The sequence below is a fragment of the Nanorana parkeri genome, unplaced genomic scaffold (assembly GCF_000935625.1).
Source record: "Nanorana parkeri isolate BGI_ZX_2015 unplaced genomic scaffold, ASM93562v1 scaffold1473, whole genome shotgun sequence".
Classification (NCBI taxonomy): domain Eukaryota; kingdom Metazoa; phylum Chordata; class Amphibia; order Anura; family Dicroglossidae; genus Nanorana; species Nanorana parkeri.
Window position 1 is genome coordinate 332,196 of NW_017307741.1, and position 20,751 is coordinate 352,946.

The 20,751-nt window shown below is 41.4% G+C and overlaps 1 protein-coding gene and 1 long non-coding RNA gene across 2 annotated transcripts in view; one reads left to right on the forward strand and one right to left on the reverse strand.

Moving 5' to 3' along the window:
* Positions 1-20,751, reverse strand: part of LOC108798430 (ubiquitin-conjugating enzyme E2 B) — a 108,880-nt gene that overhangs the window by 37,238 nt on the left and 50,891 nt on the right. Inside the window, exons 2-3 of the mRNA XM_018570183.1 lie at positions 8,039-8,119; positions 6,590-6,615 (exon numbers count right to left, since the gene is read on the reverse strand). Coding sequence (XP_018425685.1) covers positions 6,590-6,615; positions 8,039-8,119 — 107 coding nt within the window. The remainder of the gene's footprint in view (positions 1-6,589; positions 6,616-8,038; positions 8,120-20,751) is intronic.
* LOC108798431 overlaps positions 8,048-20,751 on the forward strand; it is a 63,628-nt gene continuing 50,924 nt past the window's right edge. The window contains exon 1 of the long non-coding RNA XR_001941949.1: positions 8,048-8,121. This is a non-coding gene — a long non-coding RNA (uncharacterized LOC108798431). The remainder of the gene's footprint in view (positions 8,122-20,751) is intronic.

Consider the following 20,751-nt stretch of genomic DNA (forward strand, 5'->3'; position numbering starts at 1 on the left):
GGGCTGGAGAGGGGGCGTGGCGGGCCATTGAAGTGAATGGCACCGTAGCCACGACCTCCGGCCACAATGCGATCGCCCGCACGGGATTGCAAGGCACATTGTGCCTGCAGTGCGTTCCGATGCGATCAAAATAGTGCTTGCAGCATTTTGACTGCACCGGACTGCACTACAGGCACAATGTGCCTTGCGATCCCGTGTGGCGATCGCATTGCGGCCGGAGGGCGTGGCTACGGTGCCATTCACTTCAATGGCCCGCCACGCCCCCTCCAGCCTGGCAAAAAAGTGAGCCGGCCGCAATGCGAGGCCAGAATTCGACCGGAACACACTGCTTATGGTGTGAACTAACCTTAGTGATAGACCTTGAACTTCCTGAAGGAATGCATGCAAGCCAATTGTTTTTTTTAAAAGAAAGATTTACCGTATTTTGCGCTCCATAAGGACCATAGGACACAGGGAGGTCCGGTGCGCCTTATGGAGCACTGAACAGACCGGAGCTTCTGTCACAGCTTCTATACAGAAGCTGTGACATAAGCTGCAGTTAGTGACCGCTGAGACAGGTGGCGCTGTGATTACAGCGCCACGGTCTCAGTGATCACACAGAGCAGATGAAGAACGTCCGTTCTTCATCTGCTCTAGGGGCTCTATGGTGATCTCGATCGCCACTGCTCGGTTTTAATACGAGTGATCTGATTAGATCACTCGTATTAAACGAGCAGTGGCTCCTACTGTACATTTAGCTCTGCTTTAGCAGGGCTAAATGTGCAAAAAACTCCGCCCGGCGCCCGAAACTGCATGTCTCGGGCGTCGGGCGATAGGGATTCGCTCCATAAGACGCACACACATTTACCCCCGTATTTTGGGGGGGAAAAGTGCGTCTTATGGAGCGAAAAATATACGGTAAAGGATGGAAACCTCCTAATATAACAACCTCAATTGTTTTCATCAACCCCTACATGGATGCAGGGGCGTAACTACAAATCATAGGGCCCCACAGCAAAACTTTTGGGGCCCCCGGCTAGCTCTGTAGTGGTTGGCAATGTCAATTCAAGAACAGGTAGCAGGAGAGCTGTCAGCATAGCATAATGATATTGGATATTATGATAAAATGATTAATACTCTTGCACGCAGTTCCTTTTCAACCCTAAGGCCTTGTTCACACCAAGCACGGAGCAGATCAGTTGCAGACCGGATCAAAACTGCATCCAATGTATTCCAATGGTATTTTTTGCTCCAGTTCACATCGCAGCGTGGAGTTGCAGAGCAGATCCACAGCAGGTTAAAAAAACTGCTGCAAACCCTATTTTACCTGCTCTGGAACGCATCAAAAACGCATGCAAATGCCTGGAACGCTCATACCAAAAAGAGCCCGGAACGCAACAAAAACGCATCTAATAGACTAGCGTGCGTGTGCAGAAACCTGACCGGATCTGCTCTGCATTTGGTGTGAACAAGGCCTAACACAAATGTCCTAGAACTCTAGCATCATTAAACCTTTTTTGTAGAACTACAAACCTTAGCCCTCCTATAAGGTTTTAGCAGAGGTGAAACGCTGGGATTTGTGACTGCGTTAGACATACTTGGTTAAGGGGTTAATTTCGGTCTTTAGCAGAAGTTTAGAGGGCAGTAAATCTACATAATTGTGATAGACAAGTAAATGCTTGGACTGCACAGAAAGGATCTGACCTGAGTTTTAGGGCTAGTACACACCAGAACTGCGTGCTGCAGTGCAATGCGTTTTGCTGCGATTTTACGGCAATTTACGCTATTTTTCTTTGCTTAAAATGGGATTTCAGCATGCGTTTTTGATACATTCCATTGCAATCCGAAGCAACTAAAAAAGGGCAAGCAGTATTTTTTATGACTGCATCGAAAAAGACTGCACTGGTGTGAACAGAGCACCAGAAATTCCATAGGAAAGCATTGCGATTTCATTTTGGATGCAGGTGCCATACTGAACGGACTGCATCTGGTGCGAACTAGCTAGGGCTGCACCAACTAATCGACTAAGTCGATTATAAATGGATGAAGGAAAACGTTGTCAAAGTTTTCCAACATCGATTAGTTGACATTCGATTAGTTGCCCTGCTCACCACATGCCGCTTCTCACACCGCTTTTCCTCCCTGCCTCACTCAGCTCTCAGACCCGCTCGCCAATGGCAGACCTGTCCGCCCGCATCCACGATCGACATGGGGAGACAGCACTGGGACGCAGGGAGAAAATGAAGCAAGGAGGAGCAGGCGTGGGGGGAGGGCAGCCGCCGACAGACAGGCCCATGATCTCGGAACAAAGTTGGGAAACTGCTCAGGTAAAATTGCCTGCACTTTCCCCCACATGGCACAATTCGCTGTATTAATGTATTGCAGGGATAGTGGAATTTGTATTCCTCCATAGTTGATGGTACATTACATATATAATACAGAGCAATGTACCATCAGCTATAGAGGAATACAAATCCCAGCAAAACATACACTGTATGTATGTGGTATTCGGCATTGCGCTGTATAATGTATTATTACTGGGATTTGTAGACGGTGCCATTCTGCATTGATTGCGGTATAATTTTACACTTTCCATTTCACTATATTGCACACCACACTTTTTTTTTAACTTCCACCGCTCCAAGCTTGCTCCCGTAATGGACTACAATCTCAGTACAAACTCAGTACAAACTAGTAGTCCATCACTGGAGCTATTTAAAAAAAAAAATCTGATTAATCGAACTCAATCGGCTAACTAATCGATTTTGAAAATAATCGTTAGCTGCAGCCCCATAACTAGCCCTTAAAGGAGAACTATGGGGTTAGGGCCCATACTTCTCCTAAGGGTAAGCTCAGTATACCGCGAATCCAGCCCCTCCCCTGTCACGGCTCTCTGCGAATACAGCCCCTCCCCTGCCATAGTTCTCCTAAGGCTGGGTTCACACCTAGGCGTATCGAATATGCGTGTTTCGTGACGTGCGTTTTACCGCAATTCGCTGTAAAAAAAATGCACCACAAACGCGCGTTTCCGAGGGCTACTTGGCTGTATCCCAATAGAAACGCACGACAAAGACGCCCCAAAAGAAGCTCCTGTACTTCTTTGGGCGTAGGGCGTTTTGTAGCGCGTTCATACGGCCTGTAATACGCCTAGCTGTGAACCACACCCATAGGAAAAAATGGGATTTTGAGCGTTTTGCAGAGCGTTCGAACGAGCTACAAAACGCCCAGGTGTGAACCAGGCCTTAGGGTAACAGGAGGACACAAACTAGTGTCCTCCTGTCACCCTAAGCTCAGTATACCACGAATCCAGCCCCTCCCCTGTCACAACTCTCTGCCGTGACAGGATCGAAAAGTGAGCGAACGCCGGTATGTGTTCGCTCACTTCCCGATCTACTGAGCCGACCTGTGACAGTTTCATTGTCACAGGTCGGCTAGAACTATGAGGATGAGTGAAAAGCACTCACCTCATAGTTCTCCTTTAAAGCAAAAAAATATGACATCCATACAGCTGCACGCCTCTAACATGTTTTACCACACAGGCATAATCACAGAGGTAACAGCAGTGATGGGAAGGGATCCTTATGTGTCGCTCTAATTGGGGCAACCAGTAAAGTTGATAAGATTAACCCCCACCTAAATATCTCTTTAATGTCTCTATAATTCATTGAAAATTTATTACAGACACATTAATTTATCAAAACAGGAGCCAGACGCACATGGCAACCAATAGGCTTCTATGTTTCATTTTCAAAGCTTAACTGAACAAACTGCAGAGAGAAGCCGATTGGTTACTATGGGTAACTGCTCCAGATTCTGTCTGCTCCAGTTTTGATAAATTCCCACATTTATATGCCTGAGAGGACAGAAACTATCATCTACTATCATACCAACAATCACCCAACTGTAGGAAGCACAAGACGGAGCCCACAAGCTAAGTAAACTGGAGCCTTTCCTCTGCAGTGCCTCTAGTGGCAGAAATGCATACTTCTTTTTAAGTTTGAGAACTGCATTGAGAAGTAGAGTGTTACTTGAATTATATTCCAGGATTTCCTTGTCTTCAGCTGAGAGAATGTGCAATAATTTAAGACTTTACATAAAGTCTCAGAAATCTTTCATTAAGGTCTTCATGTTATATAGTTTAAATACCATGCCAAAAATATATGATCATTGTAACATACTCAATGTTGTTACATATTCAACACTCCTTTTTGTTATTTCAATTTTTCCAGAAAAAAAAAAAAAAAGAAGAAGAACGGAACAAACAAAACAAGTTTTTTTCCCCAATTTTTTTTTTTTACAGCCCTTCCCATCTCTATCTGGTACTTTAGTTTTCTTTAAACGTTATGATGTTTAAATACATGCCTGCTGACTGCTGTTCGTACTGTCCCGAGTTTGTATACTGTACTCTTCATTTGTACAGTTCCTTTTCCAAGATTATACAAAAAGAATATATATATACAGGGCTCGAAAAATCCACTCGTCTACTCGTCTGTGACGAGCAGACTGTGGAGCCCGACGAGCAGCTTCCCGGCCGGCCATTGTAATTACACGGGCGGCCGGGAGCTTTACAGTCAAGCGATCGAGCGTCTCAAGAGACGATGGGTATGATCTCACTTGGGCGTATTTCAGCGTGTCGGAACGTGCTGAAAAACGCCCTATGCCGAAAGAAGTACAGGAGCTTTTTTGTGGCGTATTTCCGCGCGTATCCATTATGATACACCCGGATAGCCCTCGTAAACGCGCGTTTGACGCGCGTTCTGTGGGCTGCAAATCGCGGTTAAAACATGCACCGCAAAACGCGCGTCATACACGCATATGTTACGAACGCCTGGGTGGGAACCCAGCCTAAAGGAGAACTATGAGGTGAGTGCTTTTCACTCACCTCATAGTTCTAGCCGACCTGTGACAATTAGACTGTCACAGGTCGGCTCAGTAGATCGTGAAGTGAGTGAACACATTGTGTCTTGCCGTTACCCTAAGGAGAACTATGGGGAAAATCCCTAACCCCATAGTTCTCCTTTAATCACTGATAACACTAAACTGATGAACAGTAAAAGCGTTTTAATCGTCACCTATGGGCGTTTATTGCGATTTTTTGCGGGCGCACGCAATTTAAGGCTTGACATATTTGGTGTCTATTGACCCTGACTTTTATGTTTTACTAAAAATATGGGTAAGAATAAATGTTTTATAACATAACGTAGGGAAACCTTTTTGTTTTTTTTACATTTATGGTACTTAAAAGTAAAAAATAAAAAAATTGAATAAAAATGAATATATAAAAATATTAAAAAAAATGAGAAAGTTTATAAAAATAAAATACTTGAAAAAATTAAAATAACATTTTCGGTTTCGTTCTGACAATTTAATTTTTTACATTTCTATTTCAGTGCACCTCTAATAAATATGTATATATAAATCTATATATCTATCTATCTATAGGTAGATAGATAGATAGATATATTAGGGATGCACAGATAATTTTCGAGTACCAGTGCAGATACTTGGCAATTTCATGAGAACTACCAGGTTTGCAGCGGTTGCAGCTGGGACCTGGCTCTGGCGCTCCACCACTGTCCTAAAATCATTAGTCTGTATTGTTTTAGAAAAACTGTCTCATGACAATAAACAAAAATGTATCAGTACTCGTACTTGTAAGTACTCGGCAAGTACCAGTACTCGTACTCGCAAAACTGGTATCTGTGCATCCCTTTATTTCTATTTATAAAAACAAAATTGTACATTAAAACATAGATGTACAAATCCCAGGAGCTCCGTGTGCTCCTTACAAATGACAGCTGCCTCCTAACTTTTACATTTTTCTCTAGTGTAGTCTTGGAGCTCAAAAGTATCGGTACATGTACTCATACTTGTACCGAGTACTGTACTTGGTATATATAAATACAAAATCTGAATTCAGCCATGTTGCCTGCTGCAACAAAACATCTAAAAAGGTAGGACATATATTTCCCCTGTTATGCTGTGTGAATGGGAATACATAGAGGGGTTTTCTTGAAATTGACTGCAAAAGTGGAAATACATTTTTTAAGCTTTCACAAAACAATATTTAGAATAGCAAGCAGACAAATATGGTTTAGAAAATTAAAGCTAAACCCAAGGCAAGTGGCCAGGTACACGGTTAAAGCACACGCTTGTAATTTACACACATTGCAAAGCCGGACAAGATACACACTTTCCACACCACACAGCCAGGCGGGAGACAACATAAGTGAAAATTATAATCCACAAACTGGAGCAATATCAACTGTGGTCACTATTCCCCCCTACTGGATTCTCTAAAATGCAAGTTGTGTAGCTGCAAAGATGACCATGTGGTTTTAATACTTTCTTGGTCAAACCCACAAACAAGTCAACAGATCAGGAAGGTTAGAAGACCTTGTCTTTTTACTTTTTCCCCAACTCAGTGACTCAAAATAAATGTAAAAGGGTCAGCATTACAACCTGGTAACATTTTAAGAAGGCGTTAGCAAGAGCCACCTTCATGTTTGTCTCAACAGATTTATTTAATCAATTTTTGAGTTGCACAACTGTTGACATTGCTCAGGAATGCAAATCCTCTGCACAACAAAAACAGTTACAGAGAGCTTACCATCCTCAAATGGAGTTCCTTCAGGTCTAGAAGAAAATTGAATATACAGTGTAAGTTTCCATTTCTTTGAAAATTTGTATATGTTTCATTTATAGAAAAATATACTGCCACCTACAGGAGGTTTAGGACACTGACAAACCGAAAAATTTTCAGCCAGTCCCCACATAACCCCTCCTGTACCCAGCATGATATGAGTGAAAAAGCAGTACCAGGACAAAGCAAAAGCACAGAGCACGTGTGTCCCTCATCAGACTCCAAGGAATCGATTTTACAAATCTCTTATGTTCTTTTTCATTGAGGGACACAGGAATTCAAACAGTTGAGATGTCCAAAAGCAGTCCAACTGAAGTGTAGGCAACAGCCACTGACAGATCTGAGAAAGGACTTGGAACCATCTGAAGTTAACAGCTACCTGAAGGACCAATATTCAAATCTGAACCAGAAAAAGATAAGTTCTCTGCAAGACATGGGAATCCAGTAATGACCAAGTGAAAAACCGGAGGATTAACCTGTTGCTCAAACCAGGGCAGAAGAGATCCCTGTCAGGAAAATTACTTCACCGGAATTGATCACTGAACCCACACAAGCGCGTGGTTGTGAAGCCAAAAACACCAAAACAGGTGGAACATCAAAACTACCCAATGAGGAGAGAAAAGAGAGAGAGAGAGGGGAGGGAGAGAGCGAGGGGAGAAGAGAGAGAGGGAGAGCGAGGGGGGGAGAGGAAGGAGAGAGAGGGGGAGGAAGAGAGAGAAGGGGGAGGAAGAGAGAGTGAGAGATGGGAGAGGGAGAGGGGAAGGAAAGAGAATTCTTGGTCAATAAAAAGGTGTCTAACCTCCTAGAACACCAGCAAAAACAAAATAGACATGTCGGGTAGAGCAGGGGGTTATACAGTGGTTGGCTTAGAATTATTGTGTTTACCAGTGTCCTAAACTTCTTGTAGGTGGTAGTATAACCCAAACTGTTTCTTATTTCCTGAGTCCCTCAATGGATGAGAATGAAAATTATATTGCATACAAAAGTTTGGCCTCTCGGTGCAGTTTCCTGTATTCAGTAAAAAACAAAACAATCTGAAAGGCAAAATTATCTAACTGCAAACATTTTTCACCAGTCTCATATAAATAGAACAGTTCTGTGTTAATTTAATTTCGGCTGCTTTGTTTTATACCCTTTTTAAAACATACGAAAACAATCTTTGTTTAAAAAAAAAAATTACTACACAAGTCCTTGAGTGCCAAGTTGTTTTTGTTTTTTTAGCACAGAAAAATCTGCCAACATTCAGGCTAATTCTATCTGACTAAAACCTGAGTCAGAGCCATATGGAAAGAACAGAGGGGAGGGAGGAAGAGGAGTCATGGCTTTTTTGTTTGTGACTTTAATAAACATTTTATAAACATTCGAGCAAAGTACAGCAGTTATGCTGCCCAGCTCAAAGAAATTTACCAAACATACCCAAAAATAACTGCATTCCAGACCATAATATTATTCTCAGATGGTGCACCACTGACGCCAACAGGAGGATCTTCCTGTAATCTGTAAAGACAAAAATGGTTTCAAAGGTTATCTAGGGCTGCAACTACACCATCTCTGTCAGGCAGAATGATCACTCTGAAGAGGTACACCAAAATAGAAATTTTCAGGTTGAAACTAAAAATATTTTTTTCTAAATCTTTTTTAAAAAAATTATATTTTATTTTTACTTTACTGTCAGGGGCTTTGGTGAAATATCAGAGGTCTAAACAGACCCCTGACATTTCCCTTTTGAAGAAGAATAAGATTGAGGACACAAAGTCCTCAATCTCTTTTTCTGCAGCCTTTGTTATGAATGAACAGAAAGCATCTATACGGAGTGCTCCTGTCGATTCATAAACTGAGGATATAGTATGAGTTACTATGTCCACAATCATGAATGAACAGGCAGGGGTGTGGAAATTTAAAGGGAAAAAAAGAAAACTACTTGTCCAAGGACTTAAGTGGGGGCCCAATCTACTTGTCCCTCATGACAATCCACATACTTGTCGTGATGCAAAAAATAATCTTAACCAAAACAACTGTACCGGCGCAGGGGAAGGACTGTTCACGGAAAGGCAAGTATAGCGGGGAAGGAGAGGGGCAAGATTTGAGCGGGTAATTTAATTTTCCCATATTACTTGATAAAGTGAACTCTGTGTGTGTTAGAGTGAGCGCTGCTGCCCAGTTACCACAATATGGCACACATTGGAATAGGGGCATCACACACACACACTGCCCTGCACGTGCCTTTATTTACATGCAGATAAAAGGGGGAAGTGGAGTTTTCATTATTTACTTAATTTTTTTTTCCACTTTTTAAAATTTGTATCTCATTTTTTTTTTTAATATCTTTTTATTGTTTTCAGAAAAAGAAAATGTGTTTCATACTGCCAAAATGTACAGGTGAAACTCGAATAATTAGAATATCGTGCAAAGTTAATTTATTTCACTAATGCAACTTAAAAGGTGAAACTAATATATGAGGTAGACTCATTACATGCAAAGCAAGATAATTCAAGCCGTGATTTGTCATAATTGTGATAATTATGGCTTACAGCTCATGAAAACCCCAAGAACCCCAAATACACAACCTCAAAAAAGTAGATTATTACATGCAATCAATAAAACAAGGATTGTACATAGAACAATATCGGACCTCTGAAAAGTACAAGCATGCATATGTACTCAGTACTTGGTTTGGGCCCCTTTTGCAGCACTTACTGCAATTACTTTTGCACGATATTCTAATTATTCGAGTTTCACCTGTATATAATTATAGCACTTTACCTATGTTTTTACAAAATAAATGAATGCATTCTTTCAATCCATCCTATATTTTTTATTCTCTTATTCTATTCTTTCTTTCCATCATCTTAATATACTTCAGTGCTATATTCTACATACATGTATAAATATCTCCCTTTATTAGAGAAAGTAAAGGGAGGTAAAAAAGGGGTACAGGAGGGGGGGTTCGGAAAGGGGGGAGGGGAGAAGGGTATATGAGGATGCATAATCAAAAGAGATTAATAAATAAATAGGAGGCATATCTTGCTTAATTAACCTTATACATTCACATAATGTTAATAGATTTTTGAACCGAGGCTAGGTGTCTCATTATCTCCATACATACTCTTCTTTACCCTTTATGTTCGAATATTCTATTTAATGTTCATCCTGTATAAAAGGTGGCCATACACTGTACAACCACCACAAGACCTTAGTCTTGCGATGGTTGTAAAGTGATTAAAAAAACGTACGATCTGCCCATCTTGGACAGGCAGATCGCACTCTCGATCATCGCAAGCCCCCCCCCCCCCCCAGCCTACCATAAAATCCATTCCCAGAGTCTCATTGTTGTCCAATGTTTGCTTAACCCCTTGATGACTGAGGCCTTTTTCCATTTTTTGCACCCTTGTTATATTCCACAATTTAGGCCTGAAAATTACTTAAAACCCCCAAACATTATATATTTTCTGAATGCCAAGACCCTATAGAATAAAATGGTGGTAGTTGCAAATTTTTATGTAGCGCAATATTAGCGCAACTCCTTATTAAGCCCCATAATTTAGTGACAAATTTAATTAAATGCCCCAGAACACAATAAAATACCCATTTTTAAAATTAATATAAAAGATGATGGTTACAATGAGTAAAACGATACCCAACATGCCCAGTTTACAAATTGCGTGCGTCCGTGAAACGGCGAATAACTGCAGTACCCCAAAAAGTCCATAGAAGACGCTTTAAAAGCCCCCACAGGTCATCAATTTTTTCTCCACGATCGCAGATCCATTGCGATACCGATCTACAGCTGCATTCCTGCTCCCGTTCAGCCGACGAGTGGCAGCCTGGCCAGCTGAGCTCTCATTGCACCCGACGGTGAGTGCCACGTTCACCAGCACAGTTCACTCTGTCCCAACGGACCCCCCAGGTACAATAATTACCAGGGAACATCTATGAACTGCCTATTGATGATGTAGCCCGCTCTTCATACCCACACAGACCGGCCATAGACACCGCTGAGCGATCCATACAGCCTTCACTCCTCAACTGCAAGACCTCATCTTGTCCGTCCAAACAGTGAGTTTTCAGTCAAATATTGATTTTAAAGTTTTCATCTGTAATACCCCAAACAAATCCCAGGGTTGTAGCGCTTCTTTCCACCCTCCTTCTTTCATATGCCTACAGGGTTCCTCCCCCTGAATAAGAAGCTTGCTCACCCCATATTGTTTTAACATTGTTTCAAAATTGTTTTAAAAAAGGTTTTAAAATTGTTCTAACATTAAAATTGGTTTTAAATATATCGAATTCCTTTACCACATTCCACAACAGTTGTGCGCTCGCCATTTTTACCGTTTTTAATCAAAACTAGGGATGCACCAATACCGGTTTTTCGGTATCGAGTACGAGTACCGGGTTTTTGCTTTCGGATCTCGCCGACACTGAATACTAATACCGGTGCTTCTGCTGACATAGAGCAGGCTTCCCTGGTAATCAGGAAACCGGGCAGCAGGTAATGACATCCCGCCCAGGTTCCTGATTTCCACGGAAGCCGGCTCAGACCCCGAAAACTACGGCGGGGGGTGCGGGCAGAAACGATCGCCGCTGCTCAAATTAATACAAGTGGTCTGATCAGACCACTTGTATTAAACGAGCGGCGGCGGCTCCACAATGTACATTCAGCTCTGCTTGTACGGAGCCGGGCTGAATGTACTTTAAAACTACTCGCCCGGCACCCGAAACTGCATGTCCCGGGCGTCGGGCGATAGGAATTCCACACCCCTGATATTGGCACTAATGTTCTTTTATAACTCAACATTGGTATGTCTGTTACGTGGAGAAGGCACGCCAATGGGTTGTTAGATACAGTTATATTCGTAATTTGTTTAATAAACTTAACCACTTGGGTCCAAAACAATTTCAGTTTAGGGCAGTGCCACCAAATGTGTAAGTAAGTGCCCACTGCCCCACATTTCCTCCAACATTCTTTCAATCTAGATGGGTGCATCTTATGCATCCGGTCTGGTGTATACCACCTAGCTAGGAAACGGAATGTCGTATCTGTCACTAGCGAGCTAATTGACAAGGCAGCGTGAGCCCTAAGGATTTGTTGTTTACGTAGATCAGTCCATTTAACCCCTTCGTGACTGACGACGTACATTGTACGTCGCCAGCATCGGGGCTGTTTAAACAGACTCCCGGTGACTTTTGCCGCCGGGACAGACAAAAAAAAGTTTTTAAATTAGATTTAAATAAAAGAAATCTAATAATAATAGAAAAAAATGTAAAAGTCCCCCGCGAGCACGCGCGTCGCCACGTAAACACGCGTCGGACCACCATTTTATTCTATAGGGTCTTGGCATTCAGAAAATATATAATGTTGGGGGGTTTTAAGTAATTTTCAGGCCTAAAATGTGTAATATAACATGGGTACAAAAAATGAAAAAAAGGCCTCAGTCATGAAGGGGTTAATTTGAAGTTCCTGTTCCCACCTCATAAGGTAATCTGGGAATAATTGGGAACTAGGACCTAAAATAATTGCATAAAGTCGTGAGATTCCATGTCTCGGATATTCTGATAAAGATAACAGTTTCTCCATTGGTAAGAATTCTCTCTCAGAGCGTATTGGTTTCGGTAATTTAGTCACGAAGTCATGCAATTGTCTGTATCTCCATGTATCAAAGGGGAAAAGTCCCCATTGATTTTGGAGTCTTTGTAATGAGTAAATATGTTTCCCATCATGAACTTGAGAAAGTTTCAATGTTTCGTGTGTTGTCCAATGCAAAAATCCGCTATTGTGCAGCCCCGGTGGAAAAAAGGAATGGCCCGTTAACGGCATCAACGGGGAATTATACTTGCCTATTAGGCCATTATACCATTTATCCCATATGTCAAGAGTATGCTCTGATAGAGGGGATATATAGCTTTCAAGGCGGCGAAATTTTGGTGGAATCCAGCAAACATTCGATAAGCTTTGTCCTGATAGTGAATTTTCTAGTGATACCCATAGTTTAGTTTTAGTGTGATAGTGCCAGTCTAACATTCTATTAAGTGCCGCTGCTTGGTAATATTTAGTAAAATCTGGTAGTGCTAATCCGCCTATATTTCTAGGCAGCGTTAAGGTTCTATGTGAAATTCTGGCTGTGGATCGCTTCCAAATGAAAAGGCCCACCACCGATTGTAAAGTGTTTAAATATGAGGTAGGTAAGTGTATTGGTACAGTTTGAAATAAGTATAATATTCTCGGTAATATATTCATTTTTATGGCATTTACCCTGCCGGTGAGTGATATAAAAGAATGGTGATTTAACCAATTAATTGTGTCTTTTTTTATAGTGTTCAGTGCTGATATGTAATTAATAGTGTAAAGGTTTGATATATTAGGGGTTAAATAAATTCCTAAGTATTTCATTTTATGTGTTTGCCAACTAAAGGGGAAGGATTTCTGCATAGTCGTTACAATATGAGCTGGGGTCGAGATATTCAAAATTTCTGATTTGGACACGTTTATCTTAAAATTAGATATTTTACGGAAGGTTTCCAATTCCTGCAATAATGGAGGTAATGATAGTTGTGGTTTTTGTATAAAGAACAATATATCGTCTGCGTTGGCCGCCATCTTATGTTCATTACCCTTAACCGTTATTCCCGTGATGTTCAAGTTTTGCCTTATATTAATAAGAAGCGGTTCTAGCGTGAGGGCAAATAATAACGGGGAAAGGGGACATCCTTGTCGTGTACCGTTACTTAACCGCTTGAAGACCAGGTGTTTAGACCCCCTTCCTGGCCAGGCCATTTTTCAGTGTTCAGCGCTGCAGTACTTTGACTGACATTTATTCCGTCATGCAACGCTGTACTGAAATGAAAATGTAACAGGGACGTGTGTACACACCCAGTTACATCCAAGAAGCTCCCGGCGGGCCGTGTATACACAGCGGCTGGCCGAGAGGTACTTAATCTAAATTCATCAGATAGAGTCCCATTTATCTAATGCATGCCGTAGGGCCTGCATATAGTGCCATAATACCAGTCAAAAGTCGTGGACCAAATCCTACATGCTGTATTACGGCCCTCAAATATTCCCAATCGACCCAATAAAATGCCTTTTCGGCGTCACTAGATAAAAAAATAGTATGTTGCTTCGAGGAAGAGGCATGATGAATAAGCGAGATAGCTCGTTGCGTGCTCTCAACACACGTCCTGGAATAAAGCCAGTTTGATCCGGCAGGATCAGCTGGGGCATCAACCGGCTTATTCTCTTAGCTAAGATCTTTGCATACATCTTTATATCTGTATTAAGAAGCGATATAGGTCTGTAGCTACCACATACGGTCGGGTCTTTAGCTGGTTTAAGAAATACAGAGATATAAGCATGTAGTGACGTCGATAATGGAATGGAGCCTTGAAATAGAGAGTTAAAATAATTACTAAGCTGGGGTATTAACAAGGTTTGAAATATTTTGTAATATTTAATAGTGAACCCGTCAGGACCCGGGCTTTTGCCCTCTTTGGTTGACATGATCACCTGTCGAATTTCTTCTTCAGTAATGGGGGCTTCCAATTCTGTCATTTGAGGTATCACTATTTTGGGAAACAGGGAGGTTTTTAAGTATTTCTCAATAAGTTTTAAATGTTGTCTTTTAGATTCTATAGTATTTTGGGGTCTGGTATTATATAAGGTCGCGTAATAGTCTCTGAAAACCTTTAAAATATCTGCTGAAGTATGTACCAAGACATCTTGTTTAGACTTAATTTTTGCTATAAAATTAGCACTCTGTTTTTGTTTTATTATTCTTGCTAATAGTTTCCCTGGTTTATTACCTAATTCATACGATCACTGAGACAGATAGTTAAGAGATCTTTTATATTTCTGCTTCAAAGCTGAGCTTAAATTTTCACGGGCAATGGTCAATCTCTGGCGATCTTCAACAGTTAGAGATTTTTTATGTAAGTTCTCAAGATTTACTACCATCTCCGTAAGCTCAGTTACTCTAATATTTGCTTATTTTTTCTTTCTTGCACCGTGTGAGATAAGTAAGCCCCGCAAGGTCGCCTTATGTGCTTCCCATAGGATTCCCGGTGACGTCTCTTCTCTAGTGTTCTCTTTAAAGTAATAGGTCATATCTTTTTCTAGAGCTGAGAAAATCCTCTTATCCATTAGGAGGGATTCGTTTAGCCGTCATAAGGGGATAGTTCGTGAAATATTAGGGAATGTCAGTGAGACCATAACAGGTGCATGATCTGACAAGGTGGAAGCTTTATTTATCATATGTATATAATGATGATTCACCAAAACATAGTCTATTCTTGTATACGTATTATAGGATGGTGCATAATACGCGTGGATGAAGGATCCTCTAGCTATCTATTAGTTGCATGTTATGTAGCGTTAGTTTAAGAGAATGTAGCCGCTTATAGGCAATATGTGATCGGCCTGTCGATGAGTCTACAGCCGGGTCTAAGTGGAGATTTAAATCTCCAGCTAACATCGTAATCCCCTCTTGAAATTCTGATAAGACGCGAAGCGTCCTCTTTAGAAATACTGTTGGGGATTTATTCGGTGCGTACACATTTGCCAATGTTATCCAGCGATCATTAATTCTTCCCTTTAAAAATAGAAATCTCCCCTCAGGGTCTATCATCATAGCCTCATGTTCATATTTACGATTCTTACGCATGCCAATAGCTACCCCTCGAGAGCTGTTAGATGGAGAAGTGGAATAGCACCACAGCGGGTAGTAGATTGAATTTAATCGAGTTCCCGTATGATGCGAAATATGTGTCTCCTGTATAAAAGCTATGTCACAATGTAATCGCTTCAATTCTCGAGTCATACAATGTCGTTTCTGGGGTATGTTAAGTCCTCGTACATTAAATGTTAAGATATTAATATCGGCCATCAGCATGGGTAAAAAATTAAGTGTTTATCACCCGTATTGCCTCATAATAGTTACCCCCTTTAACATTTAGACAAGAAAAAGGGAAAAGAAAAAGGAAAAGCCAAAACAAAAAAGAAAATTATTATTACCGTATCTGTAAGCAAAAAAAATAACAGTAAAAAAAACAGGGGGAGGGGGGGGGGAATACAGAGGTTAAAAAGAGCAAGTGTGGATCTACCTATACTTAGGCGATCCACCTCTAATAGTTCCCTAGAACCTAGCTCATTAATTGCAGGGGTCATGTCTGTGTCCCAATTTGGCTCTACATCAGTCTCCGGCGGTCTTTCCCTCCAAGGTATAAACCGCCAGAGAGTCGAGACGCACTACTCTCTCCCAATATACAAAAAATACTATCTCATGTACATCCACATTCCAGGGATGTCATGAGTATTTTTACTTAAGGACATCTATCTTATATTTCTTTAGTAAGCAATCAGAAAAAACAAATTTAATATATACAATATTTCCCATTTAACCCCTTAAGCCATAATATACATCGTGCAGTTATCCCATGTCATGCATTTATATAGATCTTCAACTTAATGCCATCTCTCTTCAGGCCATGGGTCTTTAATGTATGATTCAGCCAGTCTTTCATTTTCAAAATTTATGACTAAGGGGCTGTGGGTTTCCATGATGCTTCTGGTATTAGATCTAGGAGCGGGATTGTCTCTCGCCAGTCTGGCAACGCTGGGGTCTGGATCTCTAATATGGTGCAAAACTGTTCCAAATCTTCTGGGAATCTAAGAGTCCCCATCTTGCCATTTTTCCTTGCCATAAGGCATGAGGGAAAGCCCCATCTATAAGTAATACCCGCCCTTTGTAAGATTTCTAATAATGGCCGTAAAGCCCTGCTTCGCATCAAGGTTTCTCGTGTCAAATCTGGATATACTTGTATTTGCACACCTTCAAAAAGAACCGAGGTTAGATCTCTGTTTTCTCAGGATATTTTCTTTATCAGAATAATAATGGAGACGGCATATAATGTCTCTAGCTGTTTCGGCCGAAAAGTTCAGTGGGCGTGAAATTCGATGTATGCGATCAAATATCAGCGGGGTACTCACGTTTTGTCGTGTAGCTGTATTAAAGATATGCCTCACGGTATTAGCTAAGTCCCCCTGCAATATTGTCTCCGGTAATCCGCGCACTCTAAGATTATTTCTGCGTCCTCTGTTATCTTGATCTTCCAGGCGGTAATTGAGCAGTCTCTGTGTGAGTGCGAGTAAATGCACCTGTGTCTGTAAAGCCATCAGCGCAGTAGCCTGTGCATCTAGTCTATTTTCCCCTTCCTCCACGTGTAGGAGTAGCTGTGCCACGTCTCCACGAAGAGATTGAATGTCTGTTTTTATACACTGTTGCAGCCGAGAAAGCACAAGGGAAAGTTCATCCTTTGTAGGGAGAGTTTTTGTCAATTCCTCCATTGGTGATACTGTACGTCTGTCTCGATCATCACTTGAATTGGCTTGGGAATATGAGGAGTCTACCTCCCTACCATACAGGGACGAGGCCAGTGAAGATTCGGTACGTGCATTTGAGTTCCGCTTTTGCTGTTCCGTTGTTAAGTAGTGTTGTATCGTCCCTGCTTTTGTAGAGCCTATGCGGCCCGTATTCCTCCTCATATCGCTGAGTGTTAGATCCCAATACTGTGTATTAATTCCAGTTCCAATGTCCAGTTTACACGAGAGAGGTGCGGTGCGATGCTCAGTCTAGATGCAGCCATGACACTCAGGCCACGCCCCCTGTATCTCATCTTTTGATTGTTTGATTTACATTTTTTACTACACTTTTTCAATTTTTCGTAACTTTATTTATTATTTATATTAATTTTTAACTTTTTTATCTAATTATTTTTTCCACTATTTGTTTTTCCACTTTAACTTTATTGCTATCACACAGGAGCTAACAAGCTCCTGTTTGATAGCATTCGGAGGTGACAGGTTCTCTTTATGGAACCTGTCACCTCCAATACAGGAGTTCTAGCATAATCTCTTGTGACAGCTGAGATGGGAAGGCTTTGGGACAGCGTTCCTGTATCAGTGTTCACACGGGGAAGAGCAGAGAACTGACGTTTTCCGTTCTGCTCCTTATCGTAAACTAATTTGTCATGGCCCAGGGTCCCCCAGAAGAGCGGGAAACCCAGAAAACCACGGCAGGGAGTGAGCCGGTGGGCGGTGACAGAGGCAGCAGCCAGTGACAAAGACAGTGGGTGGTGACAGATGGCGACCAGGAAGAGATGCAGTGGGCGGGGAGAGAGGCAGTGTTCGGTGAGGGTGAGTGACAATCAGGCTGCTTACAAGTGATCTTGGACGGCTGTACAGCAGCTCGAGATCACTTGTACGATACGGCTCCCCTCTACATACAGCACCTGCTGCTTGTCGGAAGCAGAGCTAAATATAGGAAAAAAAACCTACCCGCCCTCCCGTAACTGCATGTCCCAGGCTTCGGGCGATAGGAATTCCACACCCCTGACAGGAAGTGATGTAGGGCACTATATGTTCATTCATAATTGGGCACACAGTTAACATACTATGTCCTCAATTATTTACAGGCACTCAGCTGATCGTGAGCACTTGTACTCCACTCTCCATCCTCAGCTGTCACAAGAGGCCGAGCAGGAGGTGCAGGGAGCCTCCTGTGACACGACTGGCAGCTGACTCCTCCACCGAAACGCTGGCTCGGCCGGAGAGCTTAGCCTTCTGTGACAGCGCTCTCCTCCCCGTCCCACTCAGCCTCCTGACAGTTTCTCTCCTCCCCACTGGATGCCGCTCTGTCAGAGGGGACATAGGGCAGCACCCTGCGGGGAAGAAACTAGGGATGCACCGTATTTTTGGCTTTTTGCCTAAAGTACCATTTTTGGCCAATATGTTTCGGCAGCCGAAATTTCGGCGCATGCCTACTCTGAAGTGCCAGTTGCTGAATCAGAGTGTATCAGCACAGAACCCCCGTTACCACTCTCCATTGGCCGCTCAAGCTACAAAAGAAGATCCCATGAGCCGCCAGTTGGACAGCTCTCATCTAGAGCTAAAATGTATGGCTCTTATTTGTCTGGGAGACTGGACCTGTTGGCAAGGTGTGAATGGATTGATGCAAGATCTGTAATGTTCTTCTTACTCTATATAAACACACACACGCCATGTCATCTCAGTAACATTGAAACTTTAATTACAAGTACATACACAAAAAAACAACACCACCACCATACAACAAAGGTGTCACAAATGTGTAATGTGTGTAATTATCTGCATATGCAGATTATATCTTATTATAAAGAATTACGTTTATATGGAGAGATCTCTAACTTTCAGATTAATTATTCAAAATCAGAGATTTTTACCCTTGAATATTCCCCCAGCAGTTAGCCTTAACTTAAAGTCTTCATTTACCTTTACATGGGCTTGCCAACATATTCGCTATTTAGGAATTGAGCTTCCAAGTTCTTTAAATTAAGTGTATGAACTTAATTACTTACCCTTGCTGAAAGTGATTGGTAGGGATCTTTGTTCTTGGGATAAGACTTAATTTACATGGTTAGGCCGTATAAACATTTTAAAAATGAATGTATTACCAAGGATTTTATTTTTCTTACAATCAATCCCGATTAGACTGCCGCCCCAGTTTTTTAATCAATTACACAGAAAGTTACTACGATTTGTATGGAGCAATGGAAAGCCGCGACTTTCATATGACATCTTGAGGAGTAAGCAAATGGGAGGCTTGGGATTGCCAGATGTCACCCTTTATTATAAGGCTGTTGCGATACAGAGCATATTAGATTGGCAACATCATGATAAGGATAAGTTGTGGGTGAAGTTAGAAAAATATATGGCTGCTAGAAATATAGCTTAAGCTCATTGGCTAAAGTCGGCCAGTAGAGGATTAGCAGGTACAGCATCACCTTTTACTATACACACTTTGAAAGTATGGGATATAGTAAATAAAGATGGGGAATTGGTTCCTAATATATCCCCTTTAACACCGATTGGCGGCTTTCCATGGTTCCCACCTGGTGAACAATTATCGTACTTGGAAGGTGGGGCAGGGATGTTCGGATAAGTAATTTTATGGTTGGAAATGTCCTTAGATGAATTAAGGGAAAAATGGGGCATATTCCCTTTAGATACTTGGCGCCATTTACAACGGAGTAATTTTTCGCAAAAAAATGCTTGTTTAATTAGGCCTTGTGAGCCATTGACCTTCTTTGAAAGACTGTGGGATGCTGAGTCTTCGCCGGGTCACTCTCTTTCCCTAATGTATAAAATGTTCCTGCATTTAGTCGGAAAGGCTCTTGGTATTTCATAAGGGAATGGGAGAGATATGGGGGAGACCTTTACAGATGAACAAAAGGATCAAATGCTGTCAAGGGTTTATGTGGCATCCATAGACTCTAGAGCTCAAGAAACTAATTATAAAAAGGTGCTTACCCAGTGGTACCAGGTTCCGTATTCATTAGGGAAAATATATCAAAATGGAGGAACTGTGGTTTACCGGGTACATATTTACATGTATGGTGGGAATGTCCGAAGCTTAAGCCTTTTTGGCAGAATATTAGAGAACAAATGCAACTTATTTTTGGGGAGACTCTTCCATTCACGTCTTCTACTTTTTTGCTGTATTTGTTGCCTATTTCAAAGGCTAGATATAAAAGATACACCTTTGCCTCATTTATTAAATGCAGCGAAAAGGTTGATTCCGAGATTTTGGAAGAGTCCAACAGTTCCTACCAGAATGGATTGGGTTCGGCTGGTTAATCTCAATATGGAATCTGAAAAGTGGATAGCAACTTGCAAAGGGAAATATGATACATTTTGTAGTATGGGAGACATGGATTAACTATAGCTCTACGGTTCTTTAAAGTGAAAGGGAATGCTTATGGTCTGGAAATATAGAACTGCAACTGGAATGGAGGGGACTCCCCTATCTCCATTCTGTTGTAGCTGTTTTTTTTTGTAATTTTTAATATTGTATAAAAGAATAAGAAGGGATGGTTTTAGTATATTTGATTGGTTCATTATTCAGTCTTCCGTATACCTTTTAAAGTTACATACGTATATCACTCATGAGAATTTGTTTATGTTTTTTGTCTGTTTTGTTTAGTTTTATTTGGATATGTATGATTATGTTATGATGGTATAATATAACATGTTTAGAAAAGATTATATAAAAAAAAAAAAAAAAAAAAAAAAAAAGGGGGTGTAAAACCAAAAAAAAACATTC